Source organism: Gavialis gangeticus, unplaced genomic scaffold (assembly GCF_001723915.1).
Source record: "Gavialis gangeticus isolate Ggan-Ray unplaced genomic scaffold, GavGan_comp1, whole genome shotgun sequence".
Taxonomy (NCBI): Eukaryota; Metazoa; Chordata; order Crocodylia; family Gavialidae; genus Gavialis; species Gavialis gangeticus.
Genome location: NW_017729029.1, coordinates 78,077,892 through 78,095,847, shown reverse-complemented (window position 1 = coordinate 78,095,847; position 17,956 = coordinate 78,077,892). Strand labels below are relative to the sequence as shown.

The window sequence follows — 17,956 nt, the reverse complement described above, 5'->3', positions numbered from 1 at the left end:
GTGGCTTGTGATAGGTTTACCTTAGTACAGTATAATTCTTTTATAATGCAGAGTGTGGAAAAGCATTCAGCTCGCTCTCCTGTAGCTGTGTGGATACTGTAGTGTTAACAGGAGTGTGGGTGGGTGCCTCCTCGGTGCCTGCTGTTCTTATCACTGTCTTCCTCATTTGCCCACCACCCTTTTTTAGGAGACCGATAACATGTGAAAGGAGATTGGCAGCTGCTAGGACAGTGGTAAGATATTGCCGCTCTGGTTTCTGCCGCAGGCTCCACCTTCCTTACACCCTGTCCTGTCCCAACCGGTGTCTAATTAGTGTGATGCTAGTCAATTGAGCCTCTCTTCTTCAGGAGTGAGGGTCGTTAGCCCTGCTTGCTCTTTCAACAGTCGCACCCTCCCTCCATTCCTTCAGAGGGGGTGATCTCTTTTCTCTCCCTGCCTTCTCCGGCCCCAGGGGAGGCTCTCCCATTTGTAAAAGTGTCCTTGTCTAGGACCTGCATCTCCCCTGTAACAGTCCTGCCAGGGAACTGGGTCCCAGTCAACTCTGAACCTCGGGGTGTCTGTAGTCATCTGGCCCCTTCCCTCTGATACCAGTCCCATTTTCCCAGTTCTCCCAGTTTTCACTAACAGTCTTTTTTACTATGCATCTGGGTCACTTGCTGATAGGCTTCTCTTGTCACTCCTCTCTGGGTTTGTCTTCCTGGATGACTCATCACAGTTATAAGTTCATCATGGTCCATCCAACCCTGCCTCACTCAGCCAGCGTTTCCTTAGTCTCTGTTAATCCTCTGTACCGGCTTTCAGCAGCTTCCTCCAGGTGCCTCTCTCTCTTTCCCCCTATGGTAAATGACTCACAGCCAGCTTTCTCTTCAACAGGTTCTTCTGGGATGGTGGTCAATCAGCGTTGGCTCCAGCAGAAGACCTCTGTGTTGCTGGGATTCCCCTCTCAGCATCTGACATCACTGGGAATCAACGAAGCATGGTGGGCTCACCTCCGGTAAGTATTCTTCCATTCTCTCCTAGCCCTTGGAACAGGGGCCACAGGCGGTCCCCTGTTACTGGGAGTAAGTACAAAACTCATGCACACCTATTTTTGTCACCAAATGAAGCAGATGTGAATACACATATAAAGAAGCAGCTCATTTGAGTAAGATACTGCCATTTTTACACAATTCTTTTCGACTGGATTTACAGATCCAGTTCTAGAATGCAATTCTAGTATTTAAGGATGAGACGAGAGATGGAATCCGTCCTATCAGATACTGTTAATCCAGCCCAGGGAACTGTCCAGTCTCAAAGATACAACAACATCTGTCCTGTTGCATTGGAAAATGTGGTTCTGTCAGAGATAGGATCGGTAGGGAGACTGAGCTGGAAGGATGAAAATTCCCAGCATCATTGGTTTGATAAATTACTGGCTCGTGCACAAGTAGCAGCAGGATAAATTCCAGTATGTCTGGGGCACAGGCTGCAGGCAGAGAGACTGGCTGATGGCAAGCTGCTGAAGCTCCTCCAGTCAAGCAGAGATCAAAGTAGCTTCTGTTACTATTATCTCGGGAAAGGGGTTTGATGGAGAAGAAACATCCTTTTTCCCTGCTGTAAAGTGAGGAAAGAAAGATCATTATTCCTGATAGGCAGGATCCTACAGATTTGAAAGAAGGAAAATCAGGAAAAAGAATAAAGAGAATAGGGGAAAAGGGGATAAAAACAAACCCCCATCAGTGTGTAAATTTGATACAGAGAGTCTGTTTGGTCCTGGATCCAGTGAGTGATGCCTGGAGAGAAACATACCACTATATATTCTTGCTCCAGACAGCAAGTGCAAAGAGCTAACTGGTAGTGATCTGGACCAGCAGCTCCTGGAAAATCTGTGTAACATCCTCCGAGTCCCAGGGGGGCAGAGCATTCTGAGAATGGGGGGACCGGCCCAACCCTGTTGTTGGGTCTGTAACAGCAGCATGGTCTGTGAAATAGCTATTGTTGGAAGTAAAATGTCATGGGGCTGCTTCTGCTGCTAGGGTATGGGCACTGTGGGGGTGGGGGCACAGTTCTGGCACCCCTAGCAAAATTGGCACCTGAGGCTGGTGGTCCCTGCCCCACTCCATGTTATTCTACTGTTTTGTGCCACCCCACAAAGGCAGTGCCCAGGGCCGCTGAGTTTCCTATGGTTGATCTTTGAATGTCCCCTTCCATGCCCTTTTGCATCCAGGAAATATCAAAGCTTACTTGATCCATGGTCCTCCCCCTTTCTAACTAAACTGGCAAGTGATAACTTCACCATCCAGCCCATAACTTTCTCAGTTCCAACTCACAATTCCTGATTTTCCTAATTTGAGCTCTCTGCTGTCATTCATTCCTCTAGGTTACCAACCTGTCTATTTTACTGAATGAATCATAAGCCCATCTGATCCCATGCTATAAGAGAAAACAGAGAGTTTGTTTTAATTCTGGTACCATTTGGGACTCCTGGGTAGATTATACCTAATAATTTATTGTGCCAATCAGATCAGGATGTTCAGGGCTGACCTGCAGACATACTAAAATTTTGTTTTGCCCATGATTCTTTAAAGTTTGAGAGTCTCAGGCTTGAAGTGTCAAAGATTACTTCAATCATATCAGTTCATTCTTTAAAAAAAGATCAAGAATAAGGCTGAACTTGGTGAAAGCCAAGTTTTCCATCTCTCTTGCAAATGTAATTTATATACTAGCATTACTTATCTAAATGTGTCCCATAATATCTTCTTTCACTTCTCTATACTACTCATTATACCAGCCATCATACCCTGTTGGTCTCTGCTTCTCCAACCTTTGCCACTGTGCCTTTTCCCATGTCTCTTGCTAAACACAGGCTTTCTTTTCAGGCCTGGTCCATAAGGCCATTACTTTTTCCTGATTCATATATCCTCTTCTACATCAAGGAGCAAATAAACATAGACAACTATTTTTGTACGTTACTTTAAAAAACCCAAACCCTATTTTACTATGCTATAAACATCATTACTTAGTTTTATTGCTTTGATCGCTTCTTTCCCCACCTCTTTCCTGTTGTCTTTATTCTATTGTTGTCTGAATCAGGTTGTAAGAACTTTGGGGCAAGGACCATCTTTTCTTATCTGTGAAGTGAAGCACCTACAACATTACTAGATAATAAACAATAATAAGATGATTGGAACTTCATAAATATTGAAGATAGTTAGACAGATATCACCAACATTTCTCAAATGGCCAGGTTAAAAAGGCAGCTTCTTAAAGCAGCACTCCCAGATAGTGATTGCCAGCCCATCAGCATGCAGAAATCCTGTCACACAATTTTAAGAGTCCAGCAGGGGAGTATTGTAGGATTACAATACTCATCTGTGAGTTACAAAAAAAGCCATGTTGGTTATTAAACATGGTCATAAATAATGCCAGCAATTAGCCATAGGTGTACCAAATCCAGTTCAGTTCCAGAATAAAACCCTTAACTAGAAAACACTGTATAGGATTAATCCATTAAAATAGTTTACTGATTCATCCAGAGTTTTCTAGGAGAGAATTATTATTTGCCAACAAAAAGTTTGGTGAACCTTTGGTATCTCCAAACATGGTAAGGTATTTCTCATGTTAAACCACATTTTCACCATCACCCTCTACTTAAAAGTTAATGCAACTCCTCATTTGACTATGCTGTAAGATCATTTTCAGAGACAATGACTTCACAATAAACAAGGATAACATTTTGGGATCTTTGTACTCTTTGTATCAACAGAAACAACATTTATTGGAAGGTTAGCTAGGTGTCTTAGCTTGGTCTTAGCCAGCCTAGTTTGTAAGCAATAGTACTGTTTGTCTAGTACCAGCTAGCAAATAAAATAGCTTCAAGTCAGTCTGTTAGGTTCAAAGCTTTGAAGTAGTTCTTGTAGCCACCTTAACAGAAAATTTGAAATGAAGATACCATGTAGAGTTTGTGGACTCACAAAAAGATGCTGGATTGACATCAGCAGAGACTAAAGCCTTTTATTCACAAAAATGGTACTATATGGGTTGCAATAACACTGCAAACCTCTCAGTACTGCCCTGCTAAAGTGCTTTCAAGCCAGTCCTTGCTGGACAGGCTGAGAGGGTAATGCTAATTGTCATCTTCTGAGGCTGCCAGCAAGGATGCAAACTAATATCAATTGTGATAGAACTTATGTGATGGAGGCACCTGTCATTTCACTAGGCTAGTTTATATCTTGCACGTAGCGATTGCTTATATCACTGTGACTAGTTTTGAAGATTTTAGCATTTTAATGTTTAAAGATCATTTCATGTTTAAAGATCATAAATGTATAAACTAATTTATTCAGGCTAGACATATACTATGACATTATAGTGTGCCATTAAAAAACTTAAAACAACCTGAATTTGTGAAATCAGATCACAAGTAATAAATAATGAAATCTTGTCACAATGCCAGGACTTCTGCAGCAAGGTGCCTTTGCTGACATGTCAGTCATGCTGACAGATTAAACAGCTGCTGATGCTCTTGGACACATTTGAAAATCATACTATTTAGAAACAATCGTGCTGACATGCCTTTTCTTTTTTTTCCACTACACTTTGGATGTACTCATGAAAGCAAATGTGATTTAAAAGTTTTACCAGCACGTGTTGCTTATTTCAGTTTCTTCAACTACGACCATATCTCCCCTGCTCTAACTTCTGCACCAGTCAATTTCAATGATGCAGATAGACTGTAGTGTCTATAAAGTGAAGAATTAATGACAAGTGGCAATAAGCCCTTATGAAATAACAATTTTGTTTCCATGGACATGTAATGCAAACCCAAAAGAAGATGTGTTGAAAAACACAAAGTGTGTAGGGCCAGATCATCAGGTGGTGTAAATCAATGAAACATCAGTTTACACCTCCTGAAGACCTGACCCAAGATACACGTAGAACCAATTGTAAACAGTGTTTTTAAAGTGATACAAAGCAATATTTTATAGCATTTTTAAGAGTAATTACCAAAAAGAATAGTCCTATAGCAGCTTTCTAAGGGCCTGAGTCTCATTTTGAGAGAGCCACAGGCTGCAGCTGAATATTCTGGCAGGGTCCCTGGGTTCAATTAAGGCAGCAGAATGTACCCAGCAATCTACTCCTAGCATTATGCAAATGTTTATAGGATTGGGTCTGGAGGATATAGCTGTGGGATGGCTTGCAGAATTTCTAAACATAAAATCAGTCATAAATAGGGACCTACTCAAATCGCATTTTTTTTTCATGGAAACTTGCAATTTGAGGTGGTTTCCATGAAAAATAGCATTCCTTGTGACTTTTGGCAGACTTGCTGGGCAGCAGGAGGGGGGCTTACTAAAAATAAAATGCTGGCTCCCCAGTTATCATGGCTCCCCAGGAAAGAGAGAGGGAGCTGAGATGTTGGTTGCCCTCTCCTCCTTCCACTGCTGATTGGCCAAAAGGGCTGCCTATCATGAGGCCCCACCCCTCTGCACCAATCAGCAACAAGGGGCAAAACTGCATGAATGGCAATCCTTTTGGGCAGTCAGCAGCGATGGATGGGGCTGCCTGAAGAACAACCCTCAGCCAATCAGTAATGAGGGCCAGGGCTACCGCCAGGGCCCCTTAGCCAATCAACACTGTGTATGTGTGTGTGCAGGGGAGAGAGGGGAGCTCACTGCAAAATAACACAGAAATGGCAGCAAGTAAGTGATTGGCCTGCAAAATCACTCACCTGCTTCCTCGATTTTGGTAGGTCCCTAATCATAAAACCCTACTGAAATCAGTGGAAGACAGGATTCGCCTCACAGTTGTAGATGTCTATTTGTATTAAGTTCTTTTTAAAGGTACTCTCTTTTTTTGCCAGTATATCTCGTGTTAAACATCTGCTCCAACTGTTATAAGACACAATTTGGAGTGCCTTTGTCCCCTTGGTTTGCATGCCACACTTTTTGGTTATGTGTGTATATGTGGTACAACTTTTCTCCCTTTCATTTTTTTCCAAGAGATAGTGATGAAGCCAAAATGTTTTGGTGATTCTCTATTGTTTGAAGAGTCATGGATCCTACCAGATAATGTTCTTTTCACTGTATAGATCTGATTGTGCTAAAAATTCAAAATTTCAGTCATCAAAAAATAAAACACTGTTAGTGCTCAGTAAGATTTCCTTAAAGTGGGACCTTGCCTTAATAAACATGTTCTATTCATTCAGGGTGTCTTTTTCATTACACAAGACATATAACAAGATTCCTTATAAATTTTCTGCCAAGGTACACAATTTTTTTTCTAGAAAATGAAAAAAAAAGCATTTATTGTAGCACACTGACGTTCTGTTCAAAGATCTGAATCTTACTAATGTGAAATATTGTTCCATGGCAAGTGATGGAGCTTAGAAAGGCTGTAGATCTCATGTGCCTTGACTAACTGCAAGTAACAGGAAGGTACCCTGTGGCAGTGTAAATTTTTGGATAGTGGTATGCACCTAGGGCTGTAAGAGATGCAGAATGTCTTTGCCACAACTGCAGTTTAGTTTCTGATAAATATTTTCAAAATTCACTGATCGGGCTGCATTCAGACACTGAATGATATGACCCCACCAACGTTTTGTATTATGTAAATTGCTTAGCCTGGCTGGGTACGTCTCCCATAGCTCTTATATCTAAGATATAGAGTACTGCTTCCAGTACTTTGACGGTCTTGGGCAAGTCCAAATAGGCATCTTGGAGATTTCATTTTCACTTCTACATTCTAGGCATCTATTTTTCTTCAGTTTTCAAACCTTTTTTTTTGTAATGCTTGAGCTGCAAATAAATTGTGCCAGGAGTCTTGCAGCTGAGAGGATGCACAGTCTGTAATGCCCAGTCTATGTACTAGTAGCTAATAAAAATCTCAAACTCTTTCTGGCGACAACTTCATCAACTTCTGCTGGACTGAGGTATGAGACAGCCTGAGGTTAAATCAATTTTCTTCCATTGTGCAGTGCAGTGCAGTGTCTTCAAGTTTTAAATCTAAACAATGCCGTAATGTGAAGAGTCTAGCCTACAGGCAGATTGCTCCTTGAACATTTGATACGTATCTTTACTCAGTTGAAGCAAGGGTTCAACATACAGATGAATTGCACACAACTAATTTTCCAGAACATGCATCCTAAATGCTCTAAGATCTCTCATGCTCCTCCTAAAAAGTCCCTACAACCTACAATTTGGAAGTTGTTGCCATAAAACTTCACACAAGCATGGATATCATACTCATCCTCCAGCTGCAACCACTGCTCTTCATGCACACAGCTGAAAATCAATCTAGACTCTCAGGAAGGGTAGTTTAAACATGAACAGTTTGGTTAGCCAACCACATTACTAACAATCAGAATTTACAGATCAAGTTTATACATGATATTTTTGAAAGTGAAAAGTGTTATTATGGCCATCTCTTGTAAGATGTAATGTCTGCATTCACAGTGCATTCATCTGTCAGTTCAGGATTCAAGTAAGACCAGGCCACTTAAATGTGCTATTAGTTTTAGCAGTCCCTAAATCCTTTCACTGTGTGTTACACATTAGTACACATCACTTTCTACTGAGGAAGAAAAACAGGTCTCTCCAAGCTGTATTAACCCACCCAATTCTCCTCCTCCCCACCGTATTAAAGATATAAAAGATTTGAAGGACACTATTTTCCATAATGGATACCAACATAAGGAAATTAAAGCTACCTTAGATAGAATACTTTTTTTTGAGCTTTTGCTTTTTTCACTTTGTTTGCCCCACAACCCAGCAATATACAAAGCTGTTAGCTCAAAACAGTGGCACATTTGTGCAATTTCCACTATGGATGTCATCAAGTTATTTGCAAAACATCTAACTAGTTTTGCAGAAACTCTTCCCCTTACCTCCATCTCCTAGAAATCTCTGATTATCCCTGCAGATCCTATAAAATGTGCTGCAGGGAGCCAACAATTTTTGTAGCTGATGGCAGTGTACCAATGCTATATGCCTATCCTGACATATAGTAAACAATTAGTTTGCTATTCTCAATACTTCTGTGAATATCTTAATTTTATTTAAATGGACCTTTATTAAAGATACCGGAAAAGTATGCTTTCTACAAACCTTGCATTGTGCTGCTATTATTGGTGATATATTCACTGCTGCATGATTAGTAAGGATTTGGTAGATTTGACCTTTTGATTCTTAACTTACTCATGTTTGAGTCACAGCAGATGAATGTTAGGTAGATCCCATTATGTATGGAAATTTGATTTAGTTGCTTGATCAGGTTTTTTTTTTCCAAATGCAGGAGTGAAATGGGATGTAGACATCTTACAGTCTATTTCATGCTTCATTATAACGTAATTCTAACCCCTAAGATTTCTACCATTTTCATTTCGGTAATGAAAGGAATGTAATGGGGTGTAGTTTAAAATGAGCTGCAGCAATTCTAAGGGTTAAACCTGCGTAACCCAACCTTTATTCAGAGAGTGACAGGAGTGCTGGGACACTGTTAACATTCCACCAGCTTGGTTAGTTCTAAACCTGTGATTTCTGCAGGTTCCCGTAGCAGTCATGCACACTATATACCCACCCCAAATAATAGCATCCATTCATAGCTACTCATTACAGCAGGGTTTGACCTGAGAAACTCTAGATTTTTGTTTCACTTTATTTACTTAGAAGGTTTTGAAACATTTATTTAAATAAAGTTTTCCCTTGACCAGCAAGGGAATTGTCAGCCTGAAGTTCTCAGCAGCATCTGGTGAGGCTCTCAGCCAAGTTCTTCAGATACTGTACATCCATAATGACAGCCCATTGGCCTTTGCCGTGGCATTTTCTTAATCCTCAGAACAGACTTCCTGGATCTAGGAAATTTAATTCCTGACTCCTTCGACCCAGATGCTGGCCAAAATGTAGTTTGCAATCTGAATGTAATCGTCTGTTTTTTTTTTTCCCTAGGAACTGCCCTTGCTGTTAAATTTTTCTAAAACAGTCATATTAATATGTTCAAAAATCCACTGCTGAGTTTCAGATAAAGGATCACATCTGTTCATGAAAATCTTCTTCTCAGCTGGGTTGCAATCTATACAGCCGTTGCTTACTGGATGGAACAAAGTTTTGTCCTATGGGAATGAGGAAGAAAACAAAACAAAACAAAACAGAATTTAGTAGTAATGATTAAAATGCTGTCATTTTCTAGAACTTAGATTGACATAACCCTGGCTAAAGTGATGTTGTGTTCTATAGTAATTCTCTATGCAGTAACCTGGAGTAATAAACTGAGTATTGTTGGGGATGTATAGATGGCCGAGTGGGTTCTTTGCACATTTTACTTCAGAAAACTGGGCACCTGAAAGAAACTGGAGCTGGCCTGTGGTCTTTCGACCCACAACCATACAGTGCAAAACAAAGGTAAAAATGGCTTTTTAAAAATGTACATACCAAGTTCCTTATACATTCCTCATACATTCATTTCAAAATGTGTGGCCTGAAAAGCTGCCTGATTTCTCCACTGTAGGGCTAGAGGCTCTGGAGCAGTGCATTTTAAAGAGGGGTGCAGGGCCTTCCTGATGGAGAGGGGATGGAAGAAATAATCACATTTAACACAGAGTTCTGGTGCATGGTCTAGATACAGGACTGGGGACTTTTTCTAAACACAACCACCAGAAATTCCATCTGGGACTTTTAAGTCACTTAACGCTCTGACGCACTTTCCCCATCCGTATAAACCTGCTAATGGAGGCTAATATTGGCTAACCTGCCCAATGGAGATTTTGTGAGGATTAGAATGTAAGTTGATTATGAAAAAAGTATCAGTATTAACTGGGAATTACAGTTAGCTGAGTTTGGTCAAAACAAGATGCCATGGTAAATAGCAAAAGATTGGTCTTTGACAGTTTGGCTTGTACTGATGAATTCCAGCTATGTTGCCTCCAAGAATATATTGAAGTCCATCTTAACTGAGGGCTTGAATAGTTCTAATGTATTTGTTATGTTCATGTGTCTGGTGTGGGATTGATTAGATAGTTGGAAAGTTTCTGATGATTGTACAATAATACACTTTTTGCATTTGTTGAAATAATGCTTCTAACTGCCCCAGATAAATACATTCAGGTTTCTCCCTCTCTGTGCCAGGCATACTTCTGCCAACAATCGGTACTAATCCAGGATGTGAACATTTGTACGGTCACAAAGAAGAGAAGAAAGAGTAACAGGAAGAAAATCATACCGTTAATAAATAAGTATGGTTAATAAAGCACCCTGCAACAGTGCTTGGAGAGCAGAACAACAAACATAAAACAGTTTTTTCATTCGCTTAAAAAACTCTACTTTCAAAAGAAATTACAACAAGTTGGATTTTAGCGGGAGCTAGGCAGGCCTTAATTTGATATGGCCTTTATACTTTCAGTACATACAACGAACAAAACCACATTTAAGAGCATAACACCCAATTCAGGCCCTAGGAGATGTGGTGTATATCTGCACGACTTGCACGTATCTTCTCCTACATAGATAGCAGGAGAACACAATCTTTTTCTAAATAATATGCTCTGAAGTAACAAAAAGTTCTCAAGAGGCAGCAGCAGGGCTGACAACAAAACCAGACCTGCTGACTATTTCTGAATCACCAGTAGGCAAATTCCCACCTGGCTTCCCCACCTCAGCCTGTGCATCCTTGTAAGCAGATGGGATATTTCAGTTTTCAAGAATCCTGAACTCTAGATAGGGCTGGATAGTATTATCCAATTATTATAGGGGATGTGAGTTAGCACAAGCCCCTTGGCTGTGGTTCATAATTCTTTTTTTTGTGGGTGGTTAAGGGTAGTGGTAACCAGTGCAAAAAAGGAGTAGAGGGGATGCTCTTCACTGTCCCTGCCATGACAGGTTGACCAGCACCGTGTGTCCTTGCACTCAGGAGAGCACAATGACTGTAACTGTGGCTGGCCCCTGTTCTGGGATTTTGGGAAATGACAATTTCTTATGTTCTTCCTCATCTTATAGACTTGCATGAAGACTAGGCACAACCTGGCCCCTACTGCTTTGGGACATCGGGATCCTTTGAAACTGGACTATCCTGGCTGCAAACAAGGAGAAAACAACCTGCTTCAATGGGAAATTATGTGTAGTACAAGTGTTCTAGCCTTCCCCAGGAAAGCCAGTACACTGCTGGGTTAGTCTGTGTAGAGTTTTCTATAGGTATAATTTTTGGATTAAGCACTGCTCCTACTCCCTTTCTGAAAGGTTTTTAAAATTAGGAGGCAGATCATGTCCCTTTAAGAACAGCTGTTTACCACTGGAAAGCTTCTTTTTGACTTAACTGTGTACTAGTGTTATCCATTTGTCATCTGTACCTTTCTTTGACCTAAGGTCAGAGCTTGCTGCTGTCATTGAGTTGAATGGACACAGACTCAGAACTGTAAGGGGGAACAGTAGTACGTGCCCCAAAACATAATTTTCCATTTGCAGTAAGAGAGGCATAGGTACAAATCCCTCCTTCATAGTAATAATAAAGAGTGACAACAACCCTCTTTTAGAATTCAGTCCTATTTGAGAAGAATAAGTTGATTTTTAAACTTCATGTGAGCAAGTCCAATTATTACTTTATAAAGTAATATCTTTTTCATGAGATAATGGACATAGAGCAGGCCTGGACAGCTTAAGGAATTGGTTACGAAGCAAGAAGCCTTTCACTTTCTTCTAGGTCACTACTTAACTGTGGCCAAGGTCGGTAGTGACTGAAAGTCATTATCATCTGATGGCTGCAGTAGTTTATCTGAAATGAGTTGGTAGCCTCAGCACAGTTTCTGCTGGACAGGTGTGTACATGATAAAAACCATCATCCAAATGACACCCACTTTGGCAGTCTCAGCAAAAGAAACTACAGACTTAATGGGCACCAGGGAGAAAATTTCCTCTCACAATTTGTCCCTGAAGTGCTATCAGGGGCAATCTGAGCAAACTGTACTGCTTTTGTACCTGTTCTGTGCAGAGAGAACATCAGTCTCTGACATAAATCTAGCAGCTTTCATAATCACTATGCTCAGAATAGAATTATAGCATAATGAATTTGATCTTTCACAACTTTTTTTTTTTTTTTTTTTTTTAGAGAGATGTACTAAATCAGTCCCCACTTTGGTACTTGTAGAAGTGCTACAAATGGTAGTGAAGGGCTACAGCACATAAATTGAATCATGCTGTATCAGGATTATTCTATTACTCATCCATCTGGAGTGATGCTAAAATAAAAATCGAGGGCAGGTCTCTTCCCTGGGAGAAATGGAAAATGTCAGGGTCTTTGCAGTTTCAAATCTGGAGCATTTACAAGTTAACTTTTCATGCTTATGGAATGTTTTTATCTTGAGAAGCTATCAAAACTTGAAGTTTCCTGTAATTTTAGATTATCTGTATGTTTACTTCTCTAAGAGCCCCTGATATATCTACCTACCTATCTCATCGCTTATATTGCTTCCATCACTGATATCTGATTTCCAATAGAGATTCCTCCTTTCAGTCACAACATTATGTAAGTTGTTACTTGGACTAGTCCTACTTGGTAACTCCAGTGTTTTGAGAGAGATGGGTATGCTGTGTTCTTTGATTAAGAAAAAAATGTTTTGGATTGTGTCAAAAATATGCAAATGCTTTCATGGTAAATGATTGTTTAATAATATAATTTAATTTATAATAAAATAATAATTTACCAAGTCAGGCAATAGACTTACTGTTCAACTGTAGCATACCAGGCAATAGTGTTGATAGTGTAGGAATCAGTAGTTATTTGACATATTCTTTGCCCGTGTCCAAATATTAGACATTTTGGGTAGAATTTTATATTCCTATCTGATTCAGAAATTATTTTATGGCATAAAGTAATGATAACACATGAATAATCCTACAAATTATTTCAAAAGTGGCCCGCAAAGGCAACTGATCCTTAGAGCATGGAAAACTTCCTAGGTCCTAGTTTTCCAGGACCGGTTATGTCAGGATGGTAAAAACTGGCTGAGATTAGGGTTTTATAAAATTAAGAACAAAAACTGAAATTGTACTTTATAGGACACAGAAATAATTACAAGCAAGGGGGGGCACAATCAGCAGGAAGCTGCTGTGTATGTACGTAGGAGTGGAATGGAGTAGCATGGTCTGTTTTTTCAAAAGGGGCTGTTGTTTAACTGTACATGCTTATTATTTCTATGCTCTTTGAAAAAGTAGTTTAAAATTAAAAAAAATACTTTAAAAGTACCATGGCAAGGTCTGTGCTAGGAACATTTGCCAGCATAGCAGTAGCGATTAGAGAGGTGATTTTTTGTGACATATCTAGGTTGGCAAAAACCCTAATTTAGATACAGATACATTGACATAAAAGCACTTTCACTGGAATGGCTTATTACCCTTGGAGAACCAGTACTTTTTTTTGTTAAAGTCAGAGATATCCACACTAAAAGGATTTTGCTAGTAAAACTTTACTGGCAAATTTTCTCATGTAGATTGGGCTGAAGAAAAAGAACCGAAGTGAAAGGCAATTAAAACATATTTAATATATATTCAAGCAAAGTTTTAAAAATTATCTCAGCGAAAAAGGATTATATTTATCCATTCATTTTCTATGCTGATGTGGCTCCTCAGCTTTATGGTTTAGGGCTAAACAATACACAATACTTGTGTATTTTACTCCTTTTAATAACCAAGGTTTGTTTTTGTATTAGTTAATTTTGAATAGTTCAGCATTTTCACTATTGAGGAATTTTTAATTCAGCTATAAATTCACCTTGTACTTAGACTTTTTATATATTATTTGAATCCTCTAGATAAGAGAAACAAAGCTAGACATGGGACTTAACTAAATATTTTTTTTACAATACTGTTATTTCTTTGGCCATCTACTGGGTCTTACCTACAAAGGTGATGAACCATATATAGAAGACAGCACTGGAGCTGTATTTTGTCACATGTACTTGGTTCATTAAGCACCAATGAAGTGTTAAAGTTGTCAAAGCTGCTTTCTAGCAGCATGGATAAGTATTAAGATAAATTGGATGGGTTCTGAAAGTATTATTATGGACGTAACTCAGCAACAGAACAATGCTAATTTGCACAGTCAAAGAGTTGGTCCATACCTTCTTTAGCTGCATTACCAATGCCACCTTAGCTGTGAAGAGATCACATTTCCAGATCTGATTGCAATGTAAATATTGGCTCAAATGGCAAAAGTCAATAATTAGACACCTTAGGAAAATAGCAGATGTAGCTAACCTGTTTCTAAGAGTTATAGTTCAGCTCACTACAGTGTCTCATTTCATACTAGAAATTCCAGCAGATTTGTCCAATCTTGGTCATTACACTCATCTCCAGTAAATGTGGGAATATGGGGATGATGGTTATGTGAAGATAAAGAGGGGATGAGAAGAATAGTGCAATGGTCTATCACAGCACGGATTACAAGTGAGAGCAGCAATGAATGGGTTAAACCTGTTAGTGTTAACAATGAGGCGGCAGGATAGAGTTTCACCTTACAAACTAACTAAATTAGATATATATAAGAAGCTTTCATTAACAATGTCATTTGAAATCCTGGTAGTGTTCCTATAGGCTTGTTTGCCCTGAACTAAGGCCTGACACAGTTTCTAGCATAAGCTTCTCCTTTTTTTGAGATATATAAAAATAGGCTAAAATTTAGCAGTTCAGAATGACACCTAAATCTCATTTAAATCCCTACTTTTTGGAGGCTTACAGTGGTGTTTTTAATGTGAATTGTTTTGTTTTTATTTTGTTTTGGAGGTTTGGGGGTGGGGAGTTGGGTTTTTTTTTTAGATTGAGCTGTTAATTGTAATCTTTTAAGTATGGCAAAATGATAACATTTAATTCATGAACAGCACTTCTTACTGCTGTCACAGTGAATAAAAATATTCTCAGTGGCATTATTGTTAAAATGACATGCATATCTGGAAGTGCCAAAATAGTAAGGCTTTTTCAGGGAATGTGCGGCTCACTCTGTGTTGGATCAAATCCATATTAATTTAAACTTGACCTAAAAAAACTGCAAACTTACACAGTGTGCATTGAAAAGAAACACAGTCTACAGAGAATCCATTTAAAGCAGAATTGGAATAAATCATGATGGATTTTAAATTATTTTAGGAGAACAGATATAACCGTCTCTAAATACAGTACAGACTTGAACCTCTTAAAATGACCCAAGGTGACGCCAACCTTCCGATAGCTCCAGTGCTGGTTGCCCTTCATCCCATGACAGTCATACAGTGTGACGGGGCTACTGTGTGAAATGGTATCGAAGCAGAACTTCCTAGTGTGAAGAGGTTCCCCAGGGCGGATGTCTTCTCTCCAACCAAAGGTAAAGAGCTAGGAAAACAACCAGGCAAGATAATAATATATGGCTGTTTCAAGACATTTAAAAACACAAAACTCAACCAGTGCACATGTTCATACTTTGCACATCATATTTTACATTTAATTAGGTAATTCATCTACGTGTTCTGGCAATGCAAAGTTACATTTGTTAAATGAGCCCATTAACAGGAGCAAACATCAGCAAAGAACAAATGCTGGTTCATGGCAGAAAAGGAGAAGTTTAGAATAGATGAACCAGGTCTTAGTTATTTTCCTAATTCTATAAACAGAGAGGGATGGATCTTGAGTTACTACCACAAATGAAATGAATAAGCCTCAAGAATCCTGTTTCTGGGCAGTATTCCATGGAATTGTAGACAATACAGCCCTATAAAACACTTGGGGTTCAGATGATATTCCTAACTGAGCCTTAAACATGAACCATTTCTCTTGCCATTTTTTTAGAAATCTCTAGGACCAAGGACACAATCAGTTACCTGGACAGATCTTTCCTCTAGGGCTAGGCATTTAATATAGTTTCCTTTATTTATAAGAAAGAACAGTCACGGACAAACATACTATTTGAAGTACTCCAAGTGCCTTTGAAGTGCTACAAGCTGTGAAGTTGCAGATGCTTAAGGCTGAAGAAGTCCTTAAAAAATGACCCTCAAAAAAGGCAAGCATCTTTGCAGTGCAAAAATACTTTCTGAAACATATTGTGCATGCTCCGGTAGAATGTGACAGAATTGATCGGTCCTCCGGCAACTCACAGCGCTCTGCTTTTCTCCCCCTTGAGGGTGGGGGAGAGCAGGGCAGACAGGCAAGGGAAGTAAACACTTTCTTGTTTCTTGGCTGTCCTCCAGAGGCTGAGGAATGCAGGGATTTCTATTCTCCATGCCCTTGGCTGGAGAGCTCCACCACTGCGTGCCTTTTCAGCCATTCTGAAGTGCTCTGGGGGTGGGGATCATACACAGTGCTCATGTGCACTGAATTTGATACCCTCCAAATTGGAGTGGCCTCCAAACACTTCACATTTGGAACACTTCAAATGCATGTCTGTCTATGCTGAGTGTTAGCATGTCCTTTCTTTGCCCTGCTTTTTTCCTCAGAACAGAAATTGTTTCCTCGTTTCTCCTGCTGTGCATCTTGTCATTTACCTACAAGACATTAGAACTCCTTTTATGCAAGTGTGAGGGAGATGCTGGAGTCAGAATAAGCACCTTCCTCCATCAGAGACCAGTTAGTTGAAATAAATGCCATGAAAAACAGTCTTGCAGTTACATAGGAGACAGACCTGATGGCACCAAATCTAAATTTGCAACATGCCTTTTCTTTTCAGGTAGCCAATAGCTTTTCACTGAATATTAGTATTAGCTCCTCAGCACTGTGCTATCCCTGCTGAAAGCTATTTTTTGTGCTAACAGCTCTGTCCTTTGGCCCACTGAGTAGCTGCTGATTACCTGAACTCAAGCTTGCAGTGTGTAGAGGTACCTAAGCCAGCAGGGGTACTAGAAGCAATTTAACTGCAGCAGTACGGGGCTCCAAATGGTATAATTTACACTGCACAGAAGCTGCATACTGCTATAACTGCATTGCTTTTGGTACCTGAGCTAACTTGGTTAAACATCTGTTTCTGCAGTATAGATATACCCTGATCTATCACACCTTCAAAAATCCATACTAAGATCCTTCAAGTCAATGAAATCAAACTCTGATCCTGAGTATCTCTAATATCAGTCTCACATTTTAGCCCTTTACTGCAATATTCATCCTCAGCTTCTTTTAAGAAAATTACGCTCTTTTTAAAATTAAGCATCTCAAAATGCTCCACTGTACTTCAAATGTGGTTGTATGGATATGACACAGAGGCATTATTACCTTGCCTGCAGGCAAGTCCACAGTGTGTACAGCTCATATCAGAATAATATTTGCTTTTTGCTGCAGCACCTCATTGTGAGCTCAGGTCCTTTTTGTTAGCTGCTGTCGCTTCCTATTTGTTTCTGCATTACAGGTTCTCTACCCAGGGTTTTTCTAACCTGATTCTGTGCTATGCTTACTTCCTCTTTTCCCCAGAGTATTATGTTACCTTTATCTATAGGAAACCACACTGGACAGCTTTAACTTTATTTTTAACCCAATCCTCATTTTGCAAAAGGTTAAATCCTTCTCTGAAGAAGTCTCACATACTCTACAGTGACATCTTATTATGTCATTATCAGGACGAGAAGCCAGACTCAGCATAGCAGAATGAAGCAAGGCTGCTGTGTTATAAAACCCAGAAACCTGAGAGGGTAGAAAACAAAATCACTGCTAGTCTACAGAACAAGTCAGAAACCTGAGGCTCCAAAGAATGACTGACAGTCAACAGGAGAAACCTGGGAATACCAGCTTCTTACCAGTATGGAACAACCATTCTACAGTTTTCTAACTCTTCTGATTGATTTGAAAACAGTAAATCCTCTCCTGACTCATGAGTCATTTTCTAATCTTCACTGCTTGATTTTCAAAGGCTTGGGACAGGAGTTACAAATAAACAAGTTTAAGTGATCAGAAACTGGTTTAAACTTGTGACACAGCAGAAGTCCAGTGTGCATAAACCGGTTTCAGAATGCCAGAAACTTGTTTAAGATAAACCTGCTTGA

General features: G+C 39.6%; 1 protein-coding gene across 1 annotated transcript in view; it reads right to left on the bottom strand.

Annotated features, from left to right (window-relative positions):
• Positions 1-3,124: 3,124 nt before the first annotated feature.
• The window catches only part of GALNTL6 (polypeptide N-acetylgalactosaminyltransferase-like 6), a 1,239,844-nt gene continuing 1,225,012 nt past the window's right edge, over positions 3,125-17,956 (bottom strand). The window contains exons 11-12 of the mRNA XM_019521784.1: positions 15,177-15,326; positions 3,125-9,088 (exon numbers count right to left, since the gene is read on the bottom strand). Of these exons, the coding sequence (XP_019377329.1) occupies positions 8,921-9,088; positions 15,177-15,326 (318 nt within the window). The 3' untranslated portion in view covers positions 3,125-8,920. The remainder of the gene's footprint in view (positions 9,089-15,176; positions 15,327-17,956) is intronic.